Source organism: Herpailurus yagouaroundi, unplaced genomic scaffold (genome assembly GCF_014898765.1).
Source record: "Herpailurus yagouaroundi ecotype Mexico unplaced genomic scaffold, PumYag 28, whole genome shotgun sequence".
Classification (NCBI taxonomy): domain Eukaryota; kingdom Metazoa; phylum Chordata; class Mammalia; order Carnivora; family Felidae; genus Herpailurus; species Herpailurus yagouaroundi.
The window spans coordinates 125750922-125774878 of record NW_024412376.1 but is presented as its reverse complement, the minus strand read 5'-3'; the positions used below and the strand labels follow the sequence as shown (position 1 = coordinate 125774878).

Genomic DNA, 23957 nt, shown 5'->3' with positions numbered 1-23957 from the left:
TGAAACTGTCACATCTACGTTTTTTCCTAGAGAATGCATTCATGAATTATTGCTCCTCAGTTCTTATTAGAAGTTCTGTTGTGAGAAGGCAACATTCATAGATTTCTCAAGGACATGATTCATTTATTCTTTTAGAGTAGTGGTTCTGTACTTAAAACAGTAACCTCTTTGAAAATTTCCTGCAAACTGTGGACTCTTGACTGAAAAATGCATTTGTACACATGCATATATTTAAGTTCAGGATCCTCTTGGTCCCTCAGTATCCCATGTATGCTAGGTAAGGACCCTTGCTCAAAAGTACAGTTAAATCTTTAGATAAAGCCTGCATCAAAAGGGCTATGTACTCAGATCACGTGGTTTTACTCTCCCTGATTTGAATTGCTTTTATTGGATCGTACATTGTTATGCTTCACTCGATATTGAGGAACATTTTGAGAAACGGTTCTGTGAAATTCACTTATGTTTTCATTGTAGTAATTGGAGACTTTGTCCCTATTTCAGTTTTTCACAGCATCATGAGATTGCAGTCCATTAGTGGGGTGTGAAATGAATTTTGTGGTCTCAACCACCAAATATTTCTGGGGTTTGTATTGGTTTTTTTTGTGTGTGTGATATTTAATACTAATAATTCGTATTTGATTTTAATGCTACTCTTTCCTTTTTAATAAGTGTAAGTATTATTTCATGAAGCTTTTAGTTTTTTTTATGTGTTTACTGGATTACTGTGTAAAATGTGTTTCTTAAATATATTTTGGGGTCAAAAAAGTTTGAAAACTGTACTCTATCCTACTTTCTCTTAACATGGACTCAGGAGAAATTTTTTTTCTCTTTATTCTCTTCTGTAAAATGGGAATAATAATAATTGCTACTTCATAGGGAAGTAGTGAAGAGTAAATGTATCTAAAGTGCTTAGAACAGTGCTTCCTAGCACATTGTAGGTGGTGCTCTTGTTACCGGGAAGAGCAGTCTTCAGGGTTAATGCTTTGTTTTATCTTACATTAAAAGACTTGTTATTAAAGATGTCCTTTATTTTGGCTGGTAAAAAATGAGAAGCTCAGAGATAAATTTGTGGCAAAAGATTAATAATTAATTCTTTGCCTTCCCTTGGCCCTAATTCTGTCACTTTAAAAATTTTGTTTTATCTTTGTAAGCAGTTTATATCAGAATCATCAAAATATGCCATTTTAATTTTTATTTAATTCCATTATAATTTCAGAGATATTTTCATATTCACGAAAGGTAGAGGCTCTTGTGAACATCCACTGCCTGTATTAAGCTTGTAGATTAATGAAACTTCAGATCTCCATCATGGTTAGTTTCTGTCTCTCTTTAGCTATATGGTTTAGTCCAACACAGAAGAGAATCTTGGTAGCTATATTAGCTATCTGCCTTATTGAACAAACGTGTAAGCCCAGTTAAACTTATGCTATGTGGAAGCAGCGCTTTCAACAATAGCCATATTATGGAAAGAGGCTAAATGTCCATCAACTGACAAATGGATAAAGAAGATGTGGTTTATATATACAATGGAATACTACTTGGCAATGAGAAAGAATGAAATCTGGCATTTGTAGCAACGTGGATGGAACTGGAAGGTATTATGCTAAGTGAAATAAGTCAGTCAGAGGAAGATACCATATGTTTTCACTCATATGTGGATCTGGAGAAACTTAACAGAAGACCGCGGGGGAGGGAAAGGGGGAAAAATAGTTACAAACAGAGAGGGAGGGAGACAAACCATGAAAGACTCTTAAATACAGAGAATAAACTGAGGATTGATGGGGGGAGGGGATGGTGGGGGAGAGGGGAAAATGGGTGATGGGCATTGAGGAGGGCATTTGTTGGGATGAGCACTGGGTGTTGTATGTAAGCAACGAACCATGGGAATCTACTCCCAAAACCAAGAGCACACTGTACACATTGTGTGTTAGCCAATTTGACAATAAGTTACATTAAAAAAAAAAAAGTTAAAAAAGATAAACTTGTGCTATGTGGAGACTCAAGTTATAATAGATCCTCATAGTAAAGCTCTACTAAATCTTTTTATGCATTGAAATAGAAATGTGTCATTAAAAATTTTCAGAATAATATAGTTCAATGTCATTTTTTCATAATGTGGCATCAGAATAACATTGGATAGTTAATCATCTCTGTTAAATATTATGTGCTGTTACTTCGGTATATGCTTATGTATCTGTCCTAAAATATTTCTGAACAAAATGGTAAACTTAACATTTCTAAGATATATCAGTCTGTGTGGTAAAAATGCCTGGGTAAAGAGGTATTATTGTGGAAATAATGTGTAAGAAATTGTAGTTTTCTGGATTTCTTCTAGTGATGTACATTTGTTAAGGCTAATTTTCCACGTGTGTTTTTAGAAACTTAGTATTTGCCATTTTGAATCTTCAGTAATTCACTTAAAGCTGAAAAAATTAGATTGACCATATTTAAGATAAACTTTAAGAAGTGAGTACTCTCATGTGTCCCAGAATTTTTGAAAGCAGAAGTCTTTACAAATCCATGGTATATAGAAAGACATTAGAGTGTTAGATCTAGATTTAAGTTTTCCTACTTCAGCAGTTTGGAGAAATTGAAAATCCAAACAAATGTGTGAGAATTTGTTCTTCAGGTGGAATAAGTTTTAGAAGGGAGAATCCAGCAATCGGGAATAGAAAAGAGTGGAAAAGGAAATAGTAGAGGTAAAGATTTTTACAATGAAGTCTTGGTAGCAATAAATGGTGAAGGGAAATTCTGGCCTCAGAATATGCACCTGTATCTGTTGGGATGTTGGAATCTGAGTTGTGTGTGGATATTAGAGGGCTGATGGCATCTGTTTTGATACAAAGTTACAGTGGTCATAGCTTTGTAATTAAGTTTTAGGGAAAAAATTGGAGTGATACTTGTTTTATGTCTGAGATATTTGGATTTTTTCTAATGTATGAATGTTAGGATAGTTTCCAGCTATATTGAAGGGGTACGAGTTAAGTAAATAAAACCACTTTCGCTCCTTGAGATCATGAAGAAATCCGGAAAGTCAATGACGTGGGCATAAAATCAGAAAAGCTTGAACTTTTTAAAAATTATATTAGAATTATATAGAATAGAAGTTCGAAGTGGGCAAGATGATAAGTAGGAGCTGACTATGTAGTTGAAGACATTTCAGATGCCATTATATACTGTTTCTAGGGTCTTTGTTTTTGTGAGCACATAATCATGGGGCGTCTCAAGGTTCCCTTGAGGCAAACTTTCACCAGTTTTGGTTTTCAGAAGTCTTAAATTTCTCAAAAGCCAGTTATCTTGCTAGAAGGCAGTGTAGCTCAAGGGAAGGGATCTGTATGTAGGCTTTGGAATTAGAAAGACTCAGATTTGAAAGTTGAGTTTTGCCATTTAGTTATTACTGATGCCAGTGACCTCCCCGTGAGCCCTGGCTTTAACATCTCTAACACAATTACACGGTAATTCAGTAAGTGCAGACTTTTATTGTGAGGTTTAGGTATGATGTGTAGACATTTGGCAAATGGTAGCTGCTGTTAGTCATTTTGGGAATCTAACTGTTGTGACTGTGGAAAGATCCATGGTACTTGGTTGTTTTACTTCTACAAAGTTTTAAAGGCAGAATTGTTCAGAACTAAAGTAGAGATGAAGAGAAATTCATCTAATTTGCATCCATTGTTCATTGCCTCTTCCTACAAGTGATTTCTGTAACTTGTTAAGCATATATACTTTCATAAAATCCTTAACTACTAACTAAATGGCTTTTAACCCTATTTTTTTAAATTTAACTTACTTGCTTCTCCTAGATAAATTTATAGCATCATTTTCTGGTACACTGTGTTTAATGTATTCATATACTTATTTAATGGATTATAAATACAACTGGAGGTGGAGTAGGCATTTAAATATTTAATTTTTTCTATTTAAAGGAAGTTATCAGAAATGGAAAACTGGATCCCATTGTAAGCTTTCTAATGCTTGGAATAAATCACTAAGGAAAATACAGTGTGTATCAAAATGAGCATTATTTCATTTCAAGTCTTCTGGGGGAATTTTTAAGTTTCTGTAATAGAACTATAATACGTGTTACAATTACAGTGGCCAAAAAAATTTTATTTCCATTTGCTTAGCATTTGCTACCTGATTCAGTTCCACAAAGATAAATTCAGTTGGAAACTGTTAAAAAAGTAAATTTAAAAGAAAATCTGTGAATTTAACATGATCGTCATTGGGTATATAGGTTCCAGCTTACTAAATAAAGCTTAGTCTTTATGACAGTATGAAATAGTGAGATCTAACTAACTTAGTGAAGTTTTTTTCAATGTGTACTATCCTCTGATTTTATTTTATAAAGTACATTGCAAAAGGTTTTAGACTTTATTTCTCACTTAATATTTGTGTTATTTTTCAAACATCTAATTAGGTGAAACTGAATTGATTTCAATTTCTATGTTACAGGAGATTACCTGGGGCAATCGATGTTATTGGTCAGACTATAACAATTAGCCGAGTAGAAGGAAGACGACGGGCAAACGAAAACAGCAACATACAGGTTTCGTATTTTAAAAATGAATTAATTTTGAAACTGAAGAATTACATCCATGTTCTAATTTAATTATTCAATATACATTTATAGTGCTATGTTATCAATGTTAGGTATTTTAGATTTAAAATATGGAATTAATCACTTATTACAAAAGCTATTCTATTTAGAAGTTATTACGTTTAGATCTTTTTCAGTAAGATTTCTTTCTCTTTTTTTTTTTTTTTTTTTTTTTTGCTGTAAGCATAATATATAGGCTAATTGGACTAAAAAAGGGAAATATTGGAAAAGTTTAAAGAAGGAAATAAAACTACCGATAATTCTAGCATCTAAAGATTAACACTCTGGTACTTACTTCTCTTTGTCACCAAGCAAGATTACGATATACTATTATGATTCTTTTTTGTGTATCCTTAAAAAAAATTATCATTTGCATTTTTCCATATTCTTAAAAATGTTTAAAATTTCTTTATGATAGTTTCATTGTATGGACATACATAATTTATGAAATGTGACATTTTGGGGGGAAGTAGATTTTCTTTGTTTTCAAGTGAATAATGAAAGGAGATGAGTTATTAGTAACGTGGATAATTCAAGTTAGAACTTTAGTAACAGATTTTCAGCTATTAGCTTGATCATACGTTTTTAAAAATTATTTCCTTTTTCTCAGTGCTTTAAAAAATGTCAAAGTGTTTTGATCCTCATCACTTTTAATAAATTAATCTTGTTTTTAGCATGCTTGAGGGTAAATCATTTCTAAGCTGGTAGATAGTTCTCTCTTCTTTTCCCCACCATTAAAATGCCTGGATTTCTTAGAATAATTCTGTTCCCTACTTTAAAAAATAGCTTATCAGGGGCGCCTGGGTGGCGCAGTCGGTTAAGCGTCCGACTTCAGCCAGGTCATGATCTCGCGGTCCGTGAGTTCGAGCCCCGCGTCGGGCTCTGGGCTGATGGCTCGGAGCCTGGAGCCTGTTTCCAATTCTGTGTCTCCCTCTCTCTCTGCCCCTCCCCCGTTCATGCTCTGTCTCTCTCTGTCCCAAAAATAAATAAATGTTAAAAAAAAAAAAAAATTAAAAAAAAAAATAGCTTATCAGCATAAGTGTTACAAAAATTGCTATACTTAAAAATGAAGAAGTTAATGAAAAGAGGGATTATGTTTAAATGATACCCTTCAGCCAGCAAGGATTTTTAGAAGTGTACATTAAAAGCACATTATGTTGTCTGTTTCTGCTGTTTTCTTAAATGTGTTTGCACATCAGAATCCCTCAGGGAGGCCTGACAAAAATCCAGATTTCTGTGTGTCACTCCTGTAGGTTTGCTGCCTGTCCCTTACCTTTTTACACAAATCACTATTTTGTAAACACTTCCACTTTTCAAGTATGAACCCTTGTTCTTAAATTTACAAGGCTCACATGAAAAAGTTATTTATATATCGGGCTGCCTATTATTTGCACCCTGTTAATGCATACCACCTGCTGATAGGCCCTAGTACAGTGAAGATCTCTTCTGTTGCCATGTTGATTTCTTAATGCTTCTATCTGTGACTAATGATTACATTGCCTTAATGTGAGTACAGTAACTTGGTTGGGTAACAAAGATAATACTTATTACATTATATTTATAAAGTACTTAATTTATAAATACTCTCATTGAGAATGTTTTTATTCTTTTCTAAAGTTTTTTTTAATGCTTATTTTTGAGAGAGAGAGTCAGAGAGGGTGTGAGCAGGGAGGGGCATAGAGAGAGGGAGACAGAATCCAAAGCAGGCTCCAGGCCCTGAGCTGTCGGCACAGAGCCTGACATGGGGCTCAAACTCATGAATCATGAGATCATGACCTGAGCTGAAGTTGGACGCTTAACTGATTGAGCCACCCAGGTGCCCCAGAATGTTTTTATTCTTACTAGGTTTTTTTGGTAATGATTCAATCATTTATTCTAGGCTTTATGTGGACATCTTAAATAGTGTGTGTGAGTATATACTCACATCTGTACATATACACATAAATCACAGACATGGAAAATTTGCTTCAAAATATGTGTTATGTGAATAAAACTTTTTACTTTGTTTCTTAAATGAAATAAATTTACTGAGTTTTTAATCTTAGGTATGTTTTTAAAATTAACTATATTTTAATTTTAGGTCCTTTCTGAAAGATCTGCTACTGAAGTAGACAACAATTTTAGCAAACCACCTCCATTTTTCCCTCCAGGAGCTCCTCCCACCCACCTTCCACCTCCTCCATTTCTTCCACCTCCTCCAACTGTCAGCACTGCTCCACCTCTGATTCCACCACCAGGTAAATAGTAAATAACACATTTGATTTTGAGAGAAAAATAACCATGAGTGTTTCTTCTATTTTGAATTCTAATAATTAAAATAGATATTTGAAAATAAAGTCTTCACTGATTGCACTGCATTATAATTAATAGATAGGAAACTTATGTTAAATCTTCAATAGATTCGGAGTGAAAACAAATCTGTATGTGCTATGTCAGCACAGCAAAGAATACACTAATAGAGAAGACTGGACAGATAAGAAAATTGTGATCCAAGGTATGATAGTGATCACTAAAATTGCTAATTGTATACATAGCTTATGTATACATAAACCATGTTAACTTGTTCTGAAAAGGTTTAAAGATACTTTCAGAATTGGAGTAGGTTCAAAAAAATCTATCCTGTGAAGAGATTGACGTGAAAATCTCTGGTCGTTTTTTTGTATCCTGATTTCCTTTTAGTAGACCTCTTCTGGGTGCCAGATACCTGGTATTTACTTCTTTTAAAAAGTCAGAAAATTAGTTTTATCATATTTGAGCCACTTTTGATTATTTGTGTAATTGGTGGCAATAGAAAAAAATTCATGAATAATCCCCAGATTTTTATATTTTCAACCTTACATCCAGGGGCCTTTGTTATTTTATTTCCATTAAGCTTCTGGTATTTATTCCCCTTAATCAGTTTTGGATGAAATAGCAAGACTGATTGAGATAATAATTACTTTCTTCCTAGGGAGAATACCAGCAGTAAATGATAAAAACTAGCTCCTGCTCATAATTATAACTACATACGTGAGATAAAGTTTTCTTACACTTATAAATAAGTTAATATCAATTTATACTAAATAATAAAGTTAATTTATACTAAAGAGCCACTTCCACTCAGTTACTTGGCAATTCAAGAGAGCCGTACTCGTTTTAAGGTACCAGTTTTGATAAGAGTACCAAGGCACTTTAAGGGTCTGAATAGTCCTTCCCTATAGTGTTCCTTTTTGGTCTCTAAATATCAACTGTTTAATTGGCCCTACAGCCACAACAACTTTGATTCCCTTCCATTGTCACTTCTGTCTTCATAAAGGATAAGAATTATGAAAAACGTCTGGTTTTAGAGATTCTGTTGTCTTAGAAATAGAGGAAAGAGAAGACTGGATAGGTTGGAAGTGCTTACTCCAGACGACGTTGTTTCTAAAATTCAACAAATTTCTTGTTTTGGAGCATAAACCATTCAGAGGTTGTGATGGGACCCAGGATTCTTAGGTCTTTAATATGGTGAGAATTAACTAAAGGAAAAGGAAAAGGAATGAGGATGTAGTGATTCATTGATGAGTCCTTTGTCTACCGAAAAGATAAAATGTATAAATAGTTAATTCTGAACATACTTGATTTAGTGACATTACAAGATAATCAGTGTACATTATAATAGTCCTTATGCTATATTGCTTGATAATCTTAATTTTAGTAGGTATTAATGGTGATTTGAAAGAATTTTTTTTTATTGCTAATACAGTATATCCCCAGATTGCTTTATATAATTTATATAGTCAACACTAGCTATTGTGAGAGAGTAAGTGGTATGAAAAATGGTGAAAATATAAATACCTTATTGATACAATATTTAGAATCTCTGTAGGATATTCTTCATAGGCACTGGCATTATCTGGAAGTATGACTTTTTCCAAAATCATAAAACTACTCCATTTCTTTGCCATATAACTTCTATTTATAAGGATTAGTATCTTTTAATAATATTTAGGTCATCTATGGCATTACACCATAGAGTAACACTGATTATTATTTTTCTGTTGTTTAAGTTATTTATTTACAGGCTTACCTCGGAGATATTACACTTCTAGACCACTGCAATAAAATGAATCAAATTATGTTTTTGGGGGGTTTCTTGGTGCATGTAAAAGTTAATGTTTATACTATGCTATAGTCCATTAAAGAGTGCAATAATAGCATTATGTCTAAAACTCAATGTACATACCTTAATTAAAAAGTACTTTGTTGCTAAAAAATGTTTATCATCATCTGAGCATTAAGTGAGTATAATCTTTTTGCTGATCTTGGTGTCTTTTGATGTTGAAGGCTGCTGACTTACCAGGGTGGTGGTGGCTGAAGGTTAAGGTGGCTGTGGCAATTTCTTACAATAAGACAGCAATGAAGTTTGCCTCATCCGTGGACTGTTCCTTTCACAAGTGATTTCTCTTTTGGATGTGATGCTGTTTGATAGCATCTTAGCCAAAGTAGAACTTTCAAACTTGGAGTCAATCCTTTCAAACCCTGCTTCTGCTTTTATCAGCTAAGATTATGTAATATTCTGTATTCTAACTCCTTTGCTGTCATTTCCACAAACTTCACAGCATCTTCACCAGGAGTAGACTCCATCTCACGAAACCACTTTCTTTGCCCATCCATGAGAAGCAGACCCTCATCTGTTCATGTTTTGCCCTGAGATTGTAGAAATTCTGTCACATCGTCAGGCCCCACTTGTCATTCTAGTTCTCTTGTTATTTCCACCACGTCTGCAGTGACTTCCTCCACTGAAGTCCTGAACCCCTCCCAGTCATCCACGAGGCACGGAATCAACTTCTTCCAAACTCCTCTTCATATTGATATTTGGATTTCTCCCCATGAATCATGGATGAATGTTTTTAATGGCATCTCGAATCATGAATCCTTGCCAGAATGTTTTCAGTTTACTTTGCCCAGATCTGCCAGACAACTGGAATCATGGTCTCTGACAACTTTATTCTTATGAAATGTGTTTCTTCAGTAATAAGACTTGAAAGTCAAATGACTCCTTGATCCATGGACTGCAGAATGGATATTTGTTATGGGGCATGGAAACATTAATCTCCTTGTGTGTCTCCAACAGAGAGCTCTTGAGTGACCAGGCACATTGTCGATGGGCAGTAATATTTTGAAGGGAATCTTTTTTTTCTGAGCAGTAGTCTCAACAGTGGCTTAAAATATTCAGTAAACCATGTTGTCAACAGATGTGCTGTCATCCAGACTTTGTTGTTCCACTTTTAGGGCAGAGCACAGGCAGAGTGGATTTAGCATAATTCGTAAGGGCCCTAGGATTTCAGAATGGTAAATGAGCATAAGTCACCAGCTGCATTAGCCCCTAACAAGAAAAGAGTCAGCCTGTCCTTTGAAACTTTGAAGCCAGGCCTTGACTTTTCTTGAGCTGTGGAAGTCCCAGATGGCATCTTCTTCTAATAGGAGGCTGTTTTATCTACATTGCAAATCTGTTTAGTGTAGCCACCTTTATGAATTATCTGAGTGAGACCTTCTGGGTAACTTGCTGCAGCTTCTGTATCAGCACTTGCTGCCTTGCCTTGCACTTTACGTTACAGAGATGGCTTCTTTCCTTAAACCTCACGAACCAACCTCTGTTAGCTTTGAACTTTTTTCTTGCAGCTTCCTCACCTCTGTCAACCTTTACAGAATTGAAGAAAGTTATAAGGGCTTTGCCCTGGATTAGCCTTTGGCTTAAGGGAATGTTGTGGCTGGTTTGGTCTTCTATCCAGACCACTCAGAGTTTCTCCATATTGGCAGTAAGGCTAGTTTGCTTTCTTATCATTATGTGTTCACTGGAGTAGCACTTTTAATTTCTTTCAAGAACTTTTCCTTTGCACTCACAACTTGACTGGCACAAGAGGCCTATCAGCTTTTGGCATGCCTTCCTCACTAAGCTTAATCATTTCTAGCTTTTGATTTAAAGTGAGAGACCTATAACTCTTCCTTTCACTTGAACATTTCAAGGCCATTGTAGGGCTATTAACTGGCCTAATTTCATTATTGTTGTGTCTCAGGGGAGAAGGAGAGAGAGAGAGAGAGAGAGAGAGAGAGAGAGAGAGAGAGAGAGAACACAAACAACATTTATCGTTTAAGTTTGCCATCTTATATGTGATTGAAGTTTGTGGTGACCCAAAACAGTTAAAACAGTAACATCAAAAGATCATTGATCACAAGTGGCCATAACAAATAAAATAATGAAAAGTTTGAAATATTGCGACAGTTACCTTAAATGTGACACAGAGACGTGAAATGTGCAAACACTATTGGGAAAGGACTCTAGTAGACTTGCTGATGCAGTGTTGCCACAGGCCTTCAGTTTGTTAAAAACAAAAGCACGGTAACTACAGAGTGCTGTAAAGTGGGTGCAGTAAAATGAGGTATGCCTGTAATGTTAATTTTCAGCTACATGCTTTCCATATTTTAAACACCTGTCTGGATTTCCTTTGATGGCTTATTCTTAGAATTGCCATGCTGTCCTGTCAGCATTTAAGAATACTAATTTAGATGAATTCTGATGCTTGTTAAAGCAGTACCTAACTGGTATATTTGCTGGTGGCTGGGAGATACCAATTGATACTAAAACCAAATATTTGTAAATTGAGACTATCTGAATTACTGTTTAATTGTACCAGCTCATGAGCTGTTGGGAGAGAACATAGCTCACATTTCCACCTGTGTTTCTCAACAATGCTAATCACAAAGATCTTTTGTATACTTGACATTCCTTAAATAAGATAGCTGATTGAGTTAATGTGCTTATGTATCCATAACACCAGAGAGATTTTCAGATTGACAGTTGATACAGTCAGACACTTATCAGTCAGAGTGGGTACTAGCTTTCAATAACAGTATGGCTACATGGATGTATACCAACTGAATATTGGCCTTGATTAAAGTCACATTTTCAGTTACCATTTACCACAGAACCACATGATTAGAGTACATTCTATGGAGCTCACTGTAATTTAGATCACCTTAAGAATTAAAAGCAGTTAATGGAAGAAGCCTGTGGCCCAGGAGTCTTTTCATGTTTCCTTAAAAATTACTCCATTTTTTTTAGAGAAACCTTGGATTTTCTGGAGAAATACTAAAGGAAGAAAGGAAAAAATATCCCTTGAAACTTTAAACGTATTTTAATGTTTTCTTTGGTAACATTTGTTTTGAAATGCAGAAGTTTTAAAGTTTTAAAGGCCTGTATATGATGGGACAAAGATAGTAATCATTTTATTATGCCTATATTTTCAGATGCTTTTTTCATAAATAGAGTGACTGTATATCCAGATTTCCCCTGGAATGGGTCTTACTTTTATACCTTTTATTTCAGCATAACTATTTCTATTCACTCTCAGAAATGCCTTGGTTTGAAGAAAAAAAATTATGGTCAGTTTTTGGAGGTTTCCAGGCATGACTCATCACATTAAGTGGGCTCCTTAACAAAGATGAGGTGATAGACGTCGCATGTATTCAAGGGATTTTTACTGTCAAATAGCAGACAAGGAAATGTGTATTGCCTCCTACCCTCCTGAAACACACATCAACAAACATACATGAAACCTTGTTAGTAACAATAAAATATTTGCCACAATTGATTTGTAAGAACAGTGGAGAACGTTTTGAATGGGAGAGTATAGCAAATATGTAAGGGACCTCTGGTCCTAAATGAATGTCATGACATTTGGACTAGCTTTTTTACGTGAAAACGTATTTAATGTGGTTTCCTGCTACCATACTAACAGTAGCTTGAAAACACTGATTATTCAGCATCTTAACTTTCAGAAAGTCTGTTACTTTTATTGAACCACCCACTACTTTCTATTGTGTTACATTTCTCAGAAATGCATTAGTAGAGCTTCATGGTTTCACTGAGTAATAGTAGAAATTCATTTGACCCTTGAATAATACCAGGGTTATCGGCACCAACCTCCTAAGCAGTCAAAAATCTGCATATAACTTGACCTCCTGGAAACTTCTACTGATAGCCCATTGTTGACTGGAAGCCTTACTCGTAACATAAATAGTCAACACATATTTTTTTATGTTATATGTATTATGTACTATATTCTTACAGTAAAGTAAGCTAGAGAAAAGAATATGTTAACATCATAAAGAAGAGAAAACGAGTTTATAGGTCTGTACTATAAAAAAATCCACATGTAAGTGCACCTGTGCAGTTCAAACCCATGTTGTTTAAGGGTCACTTGTAATAGCTAATAATAGCTAGTATTTCTTGAATGCTTACTTACTATTGATGGCACTTTTCTGAACACCTTTCATGTATTAACTCTATATGATTCTTGACAACATCTGAAGTAGATATTATTCTAATTTTATAGAAGAGGAAACTGGGGTTTAAGGCATTTAAGTAGTACCTAGAAAATCGGTACTACAAAGTCGGTTGAGCGACCGACTTTGGCTCAGGTCATGATCTCACAGCTCGTGGGTTCGAGCCCCGTGTTCGGCTCTGTGCTGACAGCTTGGAGCCTGGAGCCTGCTTCGGATGCTGTGTCTTCCTCTCTCTGCCCCTAACCCACTCACATTCTGTCTCTGTCTCTCCCAAAAATAAATAAACATTAAAAAAAATTAAAAAAAAAAAAGAAAATAGCAGAACCAGTAGGCAGTTTTGCTTGAAAGCCTGTTTTGTTCCCTGTGTTGAAATGAATCATGACCTGCGTCGAGAAAACTGTATTATATATGGCATTGTGTGTATTTACCTCAATATCATTTCTTTGAAAAGCTTTTTTTAAAATTTTTATTATTATTTTCTTTTTTCTTTCTTTCTTTCTTTCTTTTTTTTTTTTTTTGTATTTCCCTCATGTTGAAGTGCATGCATATGTATTTGTGGATAGAGAAGTTAGGGAGGTTGAGGAACCAGATTTTTTTTTTTTGTAAATCTAGTTAACTGAGGTTTTGCTGTTTTGTGTTCCCTGATTTGTGGTAAGTCTAGTGAATATAAACTTGTGATGTACTTGTTTATCGGGAAGAAAAATTGTAACATTGGAAGGATTGATGCTATATAGTACAGTTGATTTTTATGGTACTTTTTATTGTGGTAAAATGTACATAGTATTTATTATTCTAACCATTTATAAATGCATGGTTCACTGGCATTAAATACACTGTGTTGTGTAACCATCGCTACTGTCTATACCTAAAACTTCTTCATTATTGATAACAAAACTGTACTCAGTAGACAATAACTCTTACCTCCTACCCCAGCTCCTGGTAGCCTCTCTTTCTTTCTTTCTCTATGAATTTGTCTACTGTAGGTACTTTATGTAAGTGAAATCATACAGTATTTGTCCTGTGTCTGGCTTATCTTGTTTTTAAAATAATTTAATTAATGTTTGTAAACTATTTTTTTAAACTATGTTCAAACTATATTACATATTATTGTAGACTTTTAATTTAAAATTTTAAATGTTGATTAACTTTAGTGTCATCCTATGTTATCTTCATTTTTGAAAATAGAGTTTATTGAAAGAAGGCAGATTCATTTTAACTCATTTCTTGTTACATTAATCAAAATTAAGGCTCATGTGACTATGGTTCTGTAAGTCTTCAGAACAATTAAAACTCTCAGGAGTAGAATTCTGTTAAGTTGAAAAAGGCTTTTTGCTTTACTGAAATACTGTAGTCCAACTAGTTCAGACCACAGAGAAAAATCATCCCTGCTTTTAAAATTGTATATAAGGTGTTTACCTGTTTATCTAGATTTGAAAACGCATAGGGTTCTGCAGTTAAGAAGGGTTTCCTAAATTCATCCCGAAAGACTGTGGTCAAGTACCTTAGTGTATCTACTAGTCACATAGTACCGTGAATTATATGAACTTAAAAGTTGTGTGAATTCCTTAAATATCTTGATTTTGGGTTAGCCATGATACAGGGAATTAGGGAGAAAGGCAGCTCACCTCTGGAGTCTTGCTGCATTTCTTCTGAGGTCTGCATTTTGGATGAGCTTTCTGTTAGCAGTCTGGTTCCAGCACAGTGGCTCTTAAACTTAATATGGCCCCGCAAAGAGCTTTTATTTATGCATGGTTTATCTGTTTTTTGTATTAGAAATTAAAACTGAGAAATATCATTTAAAAAATATTCTTAGTAAGTCTATTACATATTAGCATTCAGACAATATTTGTATGAAAAATACTTTTTTCAAAACAAAAAAACCATTTAGTGCAAAGAGTGGCCTTATTCTATACTTTTGCAAATATTACTGTGTGGCTTAATAGAAAAAAGCTGAATTCTTCTGTTTGTTTCTGCCTTAAATCTTTCTGTGGTTTCACACATTGTGTAGCCTCTAGAAAACTTTATTGGACACTTGTAAGAGAATGAGCATGAAAATGGTAAATAACGTCTTAGTATTTTTATGAGAGTAGTTTTGACCTTGCAGATTCCTTAGAAGGGTAGAGACCCCTGGGAATCTCCAGATAACACTTGAAGAATTGCTGCTTTGGCAAAAGCTTGGCCTATACTGGGTGAATATTATCTGTACCCTTGAGGAGGTACAATTTTGAGAAGCTGTTTTATGAATGTGATGTTTATTAGACTAATTTTTGTAGTTCTGTAAGATTTTTGGTCTTATAGGGGCGCCTGGGTGGCGCAGTCGGTTAAGCGTCCGACTTCAGCCAGGTCACGATCTCGCGGTCCGTGAGTTCGAGCCCCGCGTCAGGCTCTGGGCTGATGGCTCAGAGCCTGGAGCCTGTTTCCGATTCTGTGTCTCCCTCTCTCTCTGCCCCTCCCCCGTTCACGCTCTGTCTCTCTCTGTCCCAAAAATAAATAAATGTTGAAAAAAAAATTAAAAACAAAAAAAAAAGATTTTTGGTCTTATACAGTACATCTGCCTATTAACTGACTCTGCTTGCCCAAAATAATTTTTCCAGAAGTACCTTTAAAAATATATTCCTTGAAGTTTTTGAGAACTGTACTCATTTTCTCTTTTTTTTTTATATTAGAAAACCCCCAACAGCCGATTAATATTTTCAGTGAACTAAAAATAGGGAATAATGCTAATTATCTGTAATTATTTTTCATTTGAACATTACTGGCGCAATTAATTTAAATGTAAGCTTCATGGATATTAAAACCTTCTCTACAATGATGATTTTTGAATGTCCTTTTTTCTCATGGGTGTTCCCTTTATAATAGTTACGTTTGTACTGTGGATGCTACATTTTATAGAATTTAATCATGGTTTAATATTTGCCTTTTGTTTGTGCCACTCTTCCAATCATTTTGTGATTATATTGGAGCTTATAGAGACCAGTTCCTTTGTAAAAATACTGACATTTCTATTCAGAGATATTTTTATTTGTCTAATGTAGGATTTTTGTGTTCAGTAGGCTTTAGATTATTTTATAAATTAGAGGATTAAGTATTCCTAATAAGGATAAAATAGTTCACTTTATACTTAACATAAAATTGTCTTGTTTACCTTTTAGGTATGGCGTAGACTGATAACTTTGTTGCTTTAAGTTTTGTGACCATAGCACCTTTTAACAAATTTTTAAAAACATTACTCCATCCTTTTTTGCACCCTGTAATGAACTGTTTTACTTTAATCATTAAATAGTTGTATGGTATTCTACATCTGTTTCTTTTCTTACAGGGTAGATGGTAGACAATTTGTGTGTATGTATAATCTTAAAAATACTGATGCATAGAAAAGCATGTAGTGTGGAAGGTAATATTTAAAAATTTTTATAAACCTTGACTCTAGGTACTCAGTTTCTTTGTGCAGAATTTACTTACAAGCTTGATGACTTAGAAGTAGAAATCAGTGAGTGTTAAGGAAAGTGATCAAATTTATCTGTTTGTAACATAATAGTGCCAATGAAATTTAGAAGTTGGTGGGAACTTGGAAGCCTAATTTGCATAATTCTGCCGTGCTTTTTTTTTTTTTCCTTTCACTTGAACCTAATAGAGAAATGATAGGTAGTTATACATATTGGTTAGCTGTTGCAGAGTAGCAAGTCACTTCAGAAAGTAGTGGCTTCAAACAACATACATTAATTATTAAATAGTTATTGTGGGTTAGGAGTGGGGACAGCTTAGCTGGGTCTCTGCTTCAGAGTCTGCCACAGACTTTGAGACGGTCATCTCAAAGGCTTGACTGAGAAATTACTCTTTCAAGATCAGTCACCTCTTTGTTGAAATCAAGATTCATTTCATTTCCTATGTTGCAGCTTGGTTCATGAAAGCATGAATGTTGAGAAGACAGTAGAGGATACCAGCAAAATAGAAGTCACTGTCTTTTTTAACCTAGACACAGAAGTGTGACATCCTGTCATTTTTGCTAGATCTTTTTTTGTAGAAATAAGTCATTATTTATCTAGTCCACACCCAGGGGAGGGTATGAATACCAAATGTATACAAAGGCGTAAATCAGCAAGAGGCAGGGATCATTAGAAGCCATGTCAGGCTATCTAGCATGTAACTTTTTTCTGCTTTAGAAAAATAATGATGGGCTACATTGAGAATGAGTTCATACACAGTTTTCATTGTTATTGTTGTTGAGTACAGAGCCTCTATTAATTTTGTGCGAATACTAAAAATATAGTAAATTCCTTTAAATAAGTATCACAGGGCTGCTGCTTTTCTATTTCTTTATCTCCATTTCTTCACTTCCCAAATAGGATTTCAGGATCCCCACCCCCATGCTTTACATGGAAGAGTATGCGTGCGTTACAGGAAAACTTATATCTGATTTCTCTTTCTTTTGAGGATGCTAGACCGTATAGGCTGTCCTACAGCTATAATATTTTACTTCAAAGTGTCACATGTTCTGTTTCATAAAAATTTGGAATGGAATTTATTTCATGTGTATTGAATATTGAGCTGTTGAGCAGCAATCCATAGAGAAGTTTAGGATCTGATGCATTGAGTAGGGTTTCTGCTCAGCATCATCATCATTTCCTTGATAGGAATGCAAATTCTCTGGCCATACCGCAGACCTACTGAATCAGAAATTCTAGGGGCAAGACCCAACAATCTGTGTTTTAACAAACTCTCCAGGTTTTTCTGGTGGTCACTAAAGTTTCAAAACCTAATCTACTCAGTCCTATTAGAACTTGAATATTAGTTTTCTAAAAGCTTTGGCCTACAGTACTAGAAATCTTACTTTTATTACGGTTACGCGAGGCTTTCCAGGGAAATAATAAACTTTTTTCATACTCATTTTACAGTTAAAGGAAACAGTAAAACACAATACTTGCCTGTGTAATTCATATCTGTTGCTTAGGTAGTGTGTGTGTAGCCAGGAAGATGGGAGTGTTGAAGATGAGGACAATAATTTTGGAGGCCAGTTATCTCTTTCTTTACTGTTTCTCTTGTTATCAAAAGTCAAATACTAAATAGTGATTTTTATATGAGAATTCTATTGACCTAACATTATATCACATATTAAACTTTTGTAGTTGCATTTTGAAAATATATCTGATAACACCAAAGAATTGATTTGTATTGTGTTTTATCAACCTTGTGGTTCTGGTTCAGTAAACATTAACCAATAAAGATTTGCATTGAAATATCTTAGAGGTCTCACAAGGGCCTTTTCTGGTTCTCATACTAACATTGTGATGAGTAGATATTGACTAGAAAGATGTATATCTATATATAGATATGGCATGATTTTTCTTTTTGTTCTTAATTCTTTACAGTTGATTGTTTAAAAGCCCGCCCTATGATACTATTATAGAAAGATTAAAATTAAAAGCAGATTGTAATTTGGGGCACCTGAGTGGCTCAGTCGGTTGAGAGTCCCATTTTGGTTCAGGTCATGATCTCACAGTTCGTGAGTTTGAGCCCTACATTGGGCTCGCTGCTGTCAATGCAGAGCCTGCTTAGGATCCTCTGTCCCCATCTCTCGCTGCCCCTCCCCCACTCGTGTTCTCGTTCTCTCTCTCTCTCTCTCTCTCTCTCTCTCAAATATTCGATTTTTTTAATGTTTTTATTTATTTTTGAGACAGAGACAGAGACAGACAGAGATAGAGCACGAGCAGGGGAACGTCAGAGAGAGGAAGACACAGAATCCGAAGCAGGCTCCAGGCTCTGAGCTGTCAGCACAGAGCCTGACGCGGGGCTTGAACTCACGGACTGTGAGATCATGACCTGAACTGAAGTCAGATGCTTAACCGACTGAGCCACCCAGGCGCCCCTCTCTCTCAAACATTAGAAAAAAAGACTAATTTTAACAACCTTCATAGCATAATTAATAATTTGTTTATAACTTTTATCTTTATGTTTTGTGAAAATTTGACAACTTTGATGTTTTCAAATTCTAAATTTTGAGAGGGCTGACTAGTAATTTCTTAGTTATTTTGCATGAATTCACATTTTAGTACATTGTAGTGAGTGTTAGCCAAAGTGATGCATGTTGCTCATGTATCCATTTAAGTAGTTTAGTAGGATTACAGAGTTCTTTGCCTAGTTGGCATACAATTTTTTTCTTTGTCTTATACAGTAGCTGTCCCCTTATCTGCAAGGGTCCAGGACCCCCAGTGAGTACCTGAAATGGTAGATAGTACTGAACCCTATATCTTCGGTGTTTTTTCCCCACTTTTACATGCCTGTGATAAAGCTTAATATAGAAATTAGACACAGCAAGAGATTAACAACAATAATAAAGTAGAACAGTTGTAATAATATACTGTAAAATGTTATTTGAATGTGATCTCTCCCTCTCAAAATATCTTACTGTATTGTGCTTACCTTTCTCATGATGATGTGAGATGATACAATGCCTGCGTCATGAGATGAAGTGAGGTGAATGGCATAGGCACTGTGACATACATAGCATTAGGCTACTATTGACCTTCAGACTGTATGTCAGAAGGAGAATCACCTGCTTCCAGACATGGTTGACTGTGGCTGAGACTGGAAAGCATGGCTGAGGAGGGACTACTGTACCCCTAAGAAAGCAATCATGTAGTTAAATGTAAAAACCAGGCCACATAGTGAAGTTAAACAGTGCTCTGAAGACTTCATACTGTTCTAAAGAAAATCAGGTAATAATGGATATTGAGAAACACTTAATATGCTCTGCCTTTCTTACTTTTCCCATTTAGTATGGTGTCTGGGACTCTGCTAGCTTGTATTGTTTGCTGGATTCTGTTAGTAATGTAGGAAGCAGCAAGGTAACTTCAGGATGGACCAGAATTGCCATGAGGTGTAGATGAAGTTAGTAGACATTTGGAGGTCTAACAATTTTCGAAACATAACGGCTTACATGTCTTTTATATATCTTTTTCAGTCTTGTTGGTTTTGTAAGTTTAGCATATCCTTTAATGTGTGGGCAGTTAAATCAGGTGCTTCATTCTCCATTTTAAGGCCTCTGGCTACTTTTAGATTTTTTTTTTATATAAACCTCTCATTCTGGTAAAACATGTGCAGAAAAAATTTAAATTATTAGCAGATGTTTCCATTGACAAGAAAACATTTGAAAGTGATTGTTTTCATTATTTTTCCCCATGCATTTAATTAATGAATTTGACATCCCCCCCTCCCTCTTTTGGACGAATTTTGATGCAGTTTTTAAGATAGGATTTAGTAAACCATTCTGACTGTTGAAATTATGGTATAAAATTTTTCATGAAAAATTTTTCTATTTTCCTAATTAGAAATGTCATTATTCTTCATACAAAAAAATAGAATTTGTATGCCACATAAGTTTTACATTAGGATTTAAGGGCACATTTGACCAGTGTAAATTAGGAATGTTTATTTATGCATAGTTTATTTCTTAAAGTTTATAATGTGCAAATGAATGAGAGTCATTCAGATTAGTATATACTGACTCCTATAGAAGTAAATTGTCCACATTTATCTTAATGTGCCCTGGGGGTGTGTGTGCGTGCGTGTATATATCTATACACACACACACACACACACATATCTATATGAATTGGCTATATCCCCCTTTTCTACTCCCACATATCAAAGGAAATAATAACCTTTCCCCAATCCTGTCAACAGCAGTAAAACAATCCACAGCAACATTTGAAGGTCCCACAAAGCTTTACTAAAGTGAATATTCATCATCTTCAGAGTTATCTCGTATTAAGTACAGTATTAAAGAGCCTGTTGATCAATTTTTCTATTAAAATAACAAGATCAGATGTTGATTATCAAACTTAGTGTTAATTTCATGGAGTTTGATGTTTGTGCACAAAAAATGCACAAGTGTGCTTTTTTAACTGATGTCTAACTTTGTGATTACACCTAGTGGGGGAAATCTTGTTACCAAGTTGTTAGACTGGGGTTTCATCAGGAAGTTGGATGTTATACTGGAATTGTTGGTCCTCTGCAAGAAAACAGAATGCTTCTTTTGAGTGAATAAGCCAGGAAAATGAGGCGAGGGGTTTATTTCAAAGGTTTTTTTTTTTTGGTGATGGCATAAATACATAACAGGTTATAAAATCCAATTACTATATTAAATTTCATCACTTGTTTTTTAGGTATTCCAATAACTGTACCACCTCCAGGTAAAACTTTTTTCATGTTTTCTCCATCATTGTTAATAAACATGAAATTTCAAGCTTATAGTTCCAGGAGGGACAGTGTCGATGTGGTTAGACTGTGGAATAGGCTATTGGGATTTCAAGGTCCTATTTTCAGCTCTGCCTTTGCTTCATTCCAGTTTTGATTAAGATATTTAGTTTTCTTATACCTGTCTTACCCACTTTTTGTAGAAATAGAGAGTCTGAGAAAATTCTCACCATATCAATTTGTTGAAGAAAACAGTATGGGATATAAAAAAATATTTGTATGAAAAAGTTTTTTCAGACCAGTGAATTTTTTATATGCTAAAGCAACTGCAAAGAGAAGAGAAGGATCATTTATCTTGACTTTTTCATGGTTTCTGATTTTTTTACCCTGCTGGCATAACTCAGTATCGTGAGAAAATACGTTCTGAACCATACAATTAGGTAGATTGACAACTGGTCAGATGGTTGTTCTTAGGGTGGTCATTAAATTGTTGATTGTTGTAATGGTGTGATCAATAGTTTGTATGTGACCAAGGGTTGTTTTTTGATACTTTGTCAGTGTTGCCTTTTTAAAAATATTTTTTTGGAGTGTGATGCAAATGTGATAGCAAGTGTTTTACTGAGTTCAGTATTAAAGGCCAAGGAATATGAAAAGAAGAGATGACATTGCTCGGAAGGGTGGGTCTGGATTCACAATGACCTTGATAAACAGAAATCGTGGAAGTTTAGGTAGCAGAGGATAGTATGCATATGTAGTTGTGGGATAGTGAGTCACTGATTGTATATCAATGTGGCTGAAAAAGGCTTATCAGGAAAAGTCATCTAAAGGAGCCATTGGTGTGTCTAGTTTAAAAAGAAATGTGGTTGAAAGGGTGTATAAGATAGGCTTTTTCCTGCCATTAATTGCTAAACTTCACAGTTCTGAGATGTTTAATAGAGAAGTTACAGATCCTGACACTGGGTGCAGTGAAGATGAGCATGGTGAATTTGAAACAACTTGCAGCAGGGCCGAAAATGGATTTAAATGGACTTTGAGAAGGGTTAAGAGAACTGGGATTCATTTTTACATCAATGACTGAAGAAGGAGGCTTAGTGGAAGTGTTTTCAAATATATAGAGGGTGATAGAGAGTATATGACGATGGATTGCTTCTTGTTGTCATTCAGGACAGCATATGAATTGTAGTGTGAGAGATGTAAGTCACGTAATTTAGATCATTTCCTGACAGTGAGGGTTGTTAGAACTTGGAAGGAATTGGTATCATAAGTTGTAGAATCTTAAAGTCTTTTGTTGGGATGCTTTATTGACCATCTGAACTTGCAAGTGCAGAGTAGATTAACTGTTAAGGTCCCTTTTAGCCATATTCTGTGGTATTTCATTTAGGTATTATGAATTACTGAGAATGCAGACCTCATGATATAAAGATACAAATTATTTTCCTTCCAGACTAATCCAGAAACTATATTATGTGCCCTTCTTTGTAAAATAGTTCTTCAGGGTTGTGCTATCTAAAACATATTTTATGATGGATGTTCTCAGCCTTAAGCATTTATATATTTACTGGTAAGATTTTATTTAAAAATTATAATTTTAAGGAAATTTCTATACATCTAAAACAAAGTATTTTTTGAAAGAGGTAAATGCTATTTTATTTGCTTTTCTTCAAAAGTATTTCAAGTATAACATATCTGGTGGCAACACTACTACTGTTTATATATGGATAAGGTAAGGCATTGAGATTAACTTTCTCATACTCACAAAATGGGCTGTGTGTGGTGCTGAAAATATGACCGGGTGTCCTGACTCCCAGTTTGTGCTCTGTGTATTAGACCAGACTGTTCATTTAAAGTTTTCTTGCTCAAAAAATCTGTTTATAAGTTTAAGCTTCATTTTTTCTGTCCATTATAACATAGAGAAGCACGTTATGTCCCCAGAGAAATTTAGTGATACGCAGCAACTTTGTTTCATACTTGACATTAAATGGACATTCTATTAACTTTTTTTATCTTATGATTGAATGTTTCAGGTTTTCCTCCTCCACCAGGCGCTCCACCTCCATCTCTTATCCCAACAATAGAAAGGTAAATCAGTATGGATAGTATAAAACTTTTTTATGATTTGTAGACTTTTGACAGAAAAGTCACATACATATCTTGGTGATATTTTCAGAGATTTAATTTTGTAAACATGAAGTAGTGCCTGAGTCTGGATCTGGGTTAGCTACTTTTATGTAAGACGTTGGACCTGTAGTCCCGTAACAACACAGCACAGAGAAAACCAAATGATAGTATTTTGAAATATCTTGGTTTGATTTATGACACACTGATGAAAGAAATTCCTAGATTGGTAAAAACGTGGCTGTAGTCATTTTTGTGGTGTCTACAGATGACTAGTAATCATGAATAATGCACGTCTGTTTTATGATTAAGTAAGGACAGTTCTTAATGTGGACCATAATAAAAACTGCCCTATTCTTTATGAGCCTGCAGTAACTCAGCTTTCACAAAGGAAGATTGGATCCATTCTACATGGCAGTAGCCTTATTTTTTATGCCCTGCAGCACTAGAAGTACTGTACTAGAGAGTATTTACCTCTTTACAGAGATGCCATTTATTTACATAGATGGCAATATGGTGTTGAACAATATAGGTTTTGGAAGTCTCCAATCTGGCTCAGAGTTTGGCTTCAGAATTCCCTAGTTTTGTGCTGCTAGGCAAGGTTCATAACTGTTCTTTGAGACTGTTTCCCCTTTTACCAAATGGTGTTTAGATAGAGTTGTGAAGATTAAAACAGCGAGTGAATAGAACAATCAGCACAATTCTTGGCAGATAGAAATCAATAAAAAATGGTAGCCATTAC

The 23957-nt window shown here is 34.9% G+C and overlaps 1 protein-coding gene across 24 annotated transcripts in view; it reads left to right on the top strand.

Annotated features, from left to right (window-relative positions):
- The window catches only part of FIP1L1 (factor interacting with PAPOLA and CPSF1), an 82919-nt gene that overhangs the window by 39182 nt on the left and 19780 nt on the right, over positions 1 to 23957 (top strand). For 13 of the 24 annotated variants that reach the window (XM_040483537.1, XM_040483603.1, XM_040483578.1 and 10 more), the window contains 4 exons: positions 4453 to 4546; positions 6678 to 6834; positions 21070 to 21096; positions 23125 to 23179. In XM_040483537.1, coding sequence (XP_040339471.1) covers positions 4453 to 4546; positions 6678 to 6834; positions 21070 to 21096; positions 23125 to 23179 — 333 coding nt within the window. The remainder of the gene's footprint in view (positions 1 to 4452; positions 4547 to 6677; positions 6835 to 21069; positions 21097 to 23124; positions 23180 to 23957) is intronic. The other 11 variants (XM_040483615.1, XM_040483601.1, XM_040483552.1 and 8 more) reach the window with 1 other exon arrangement.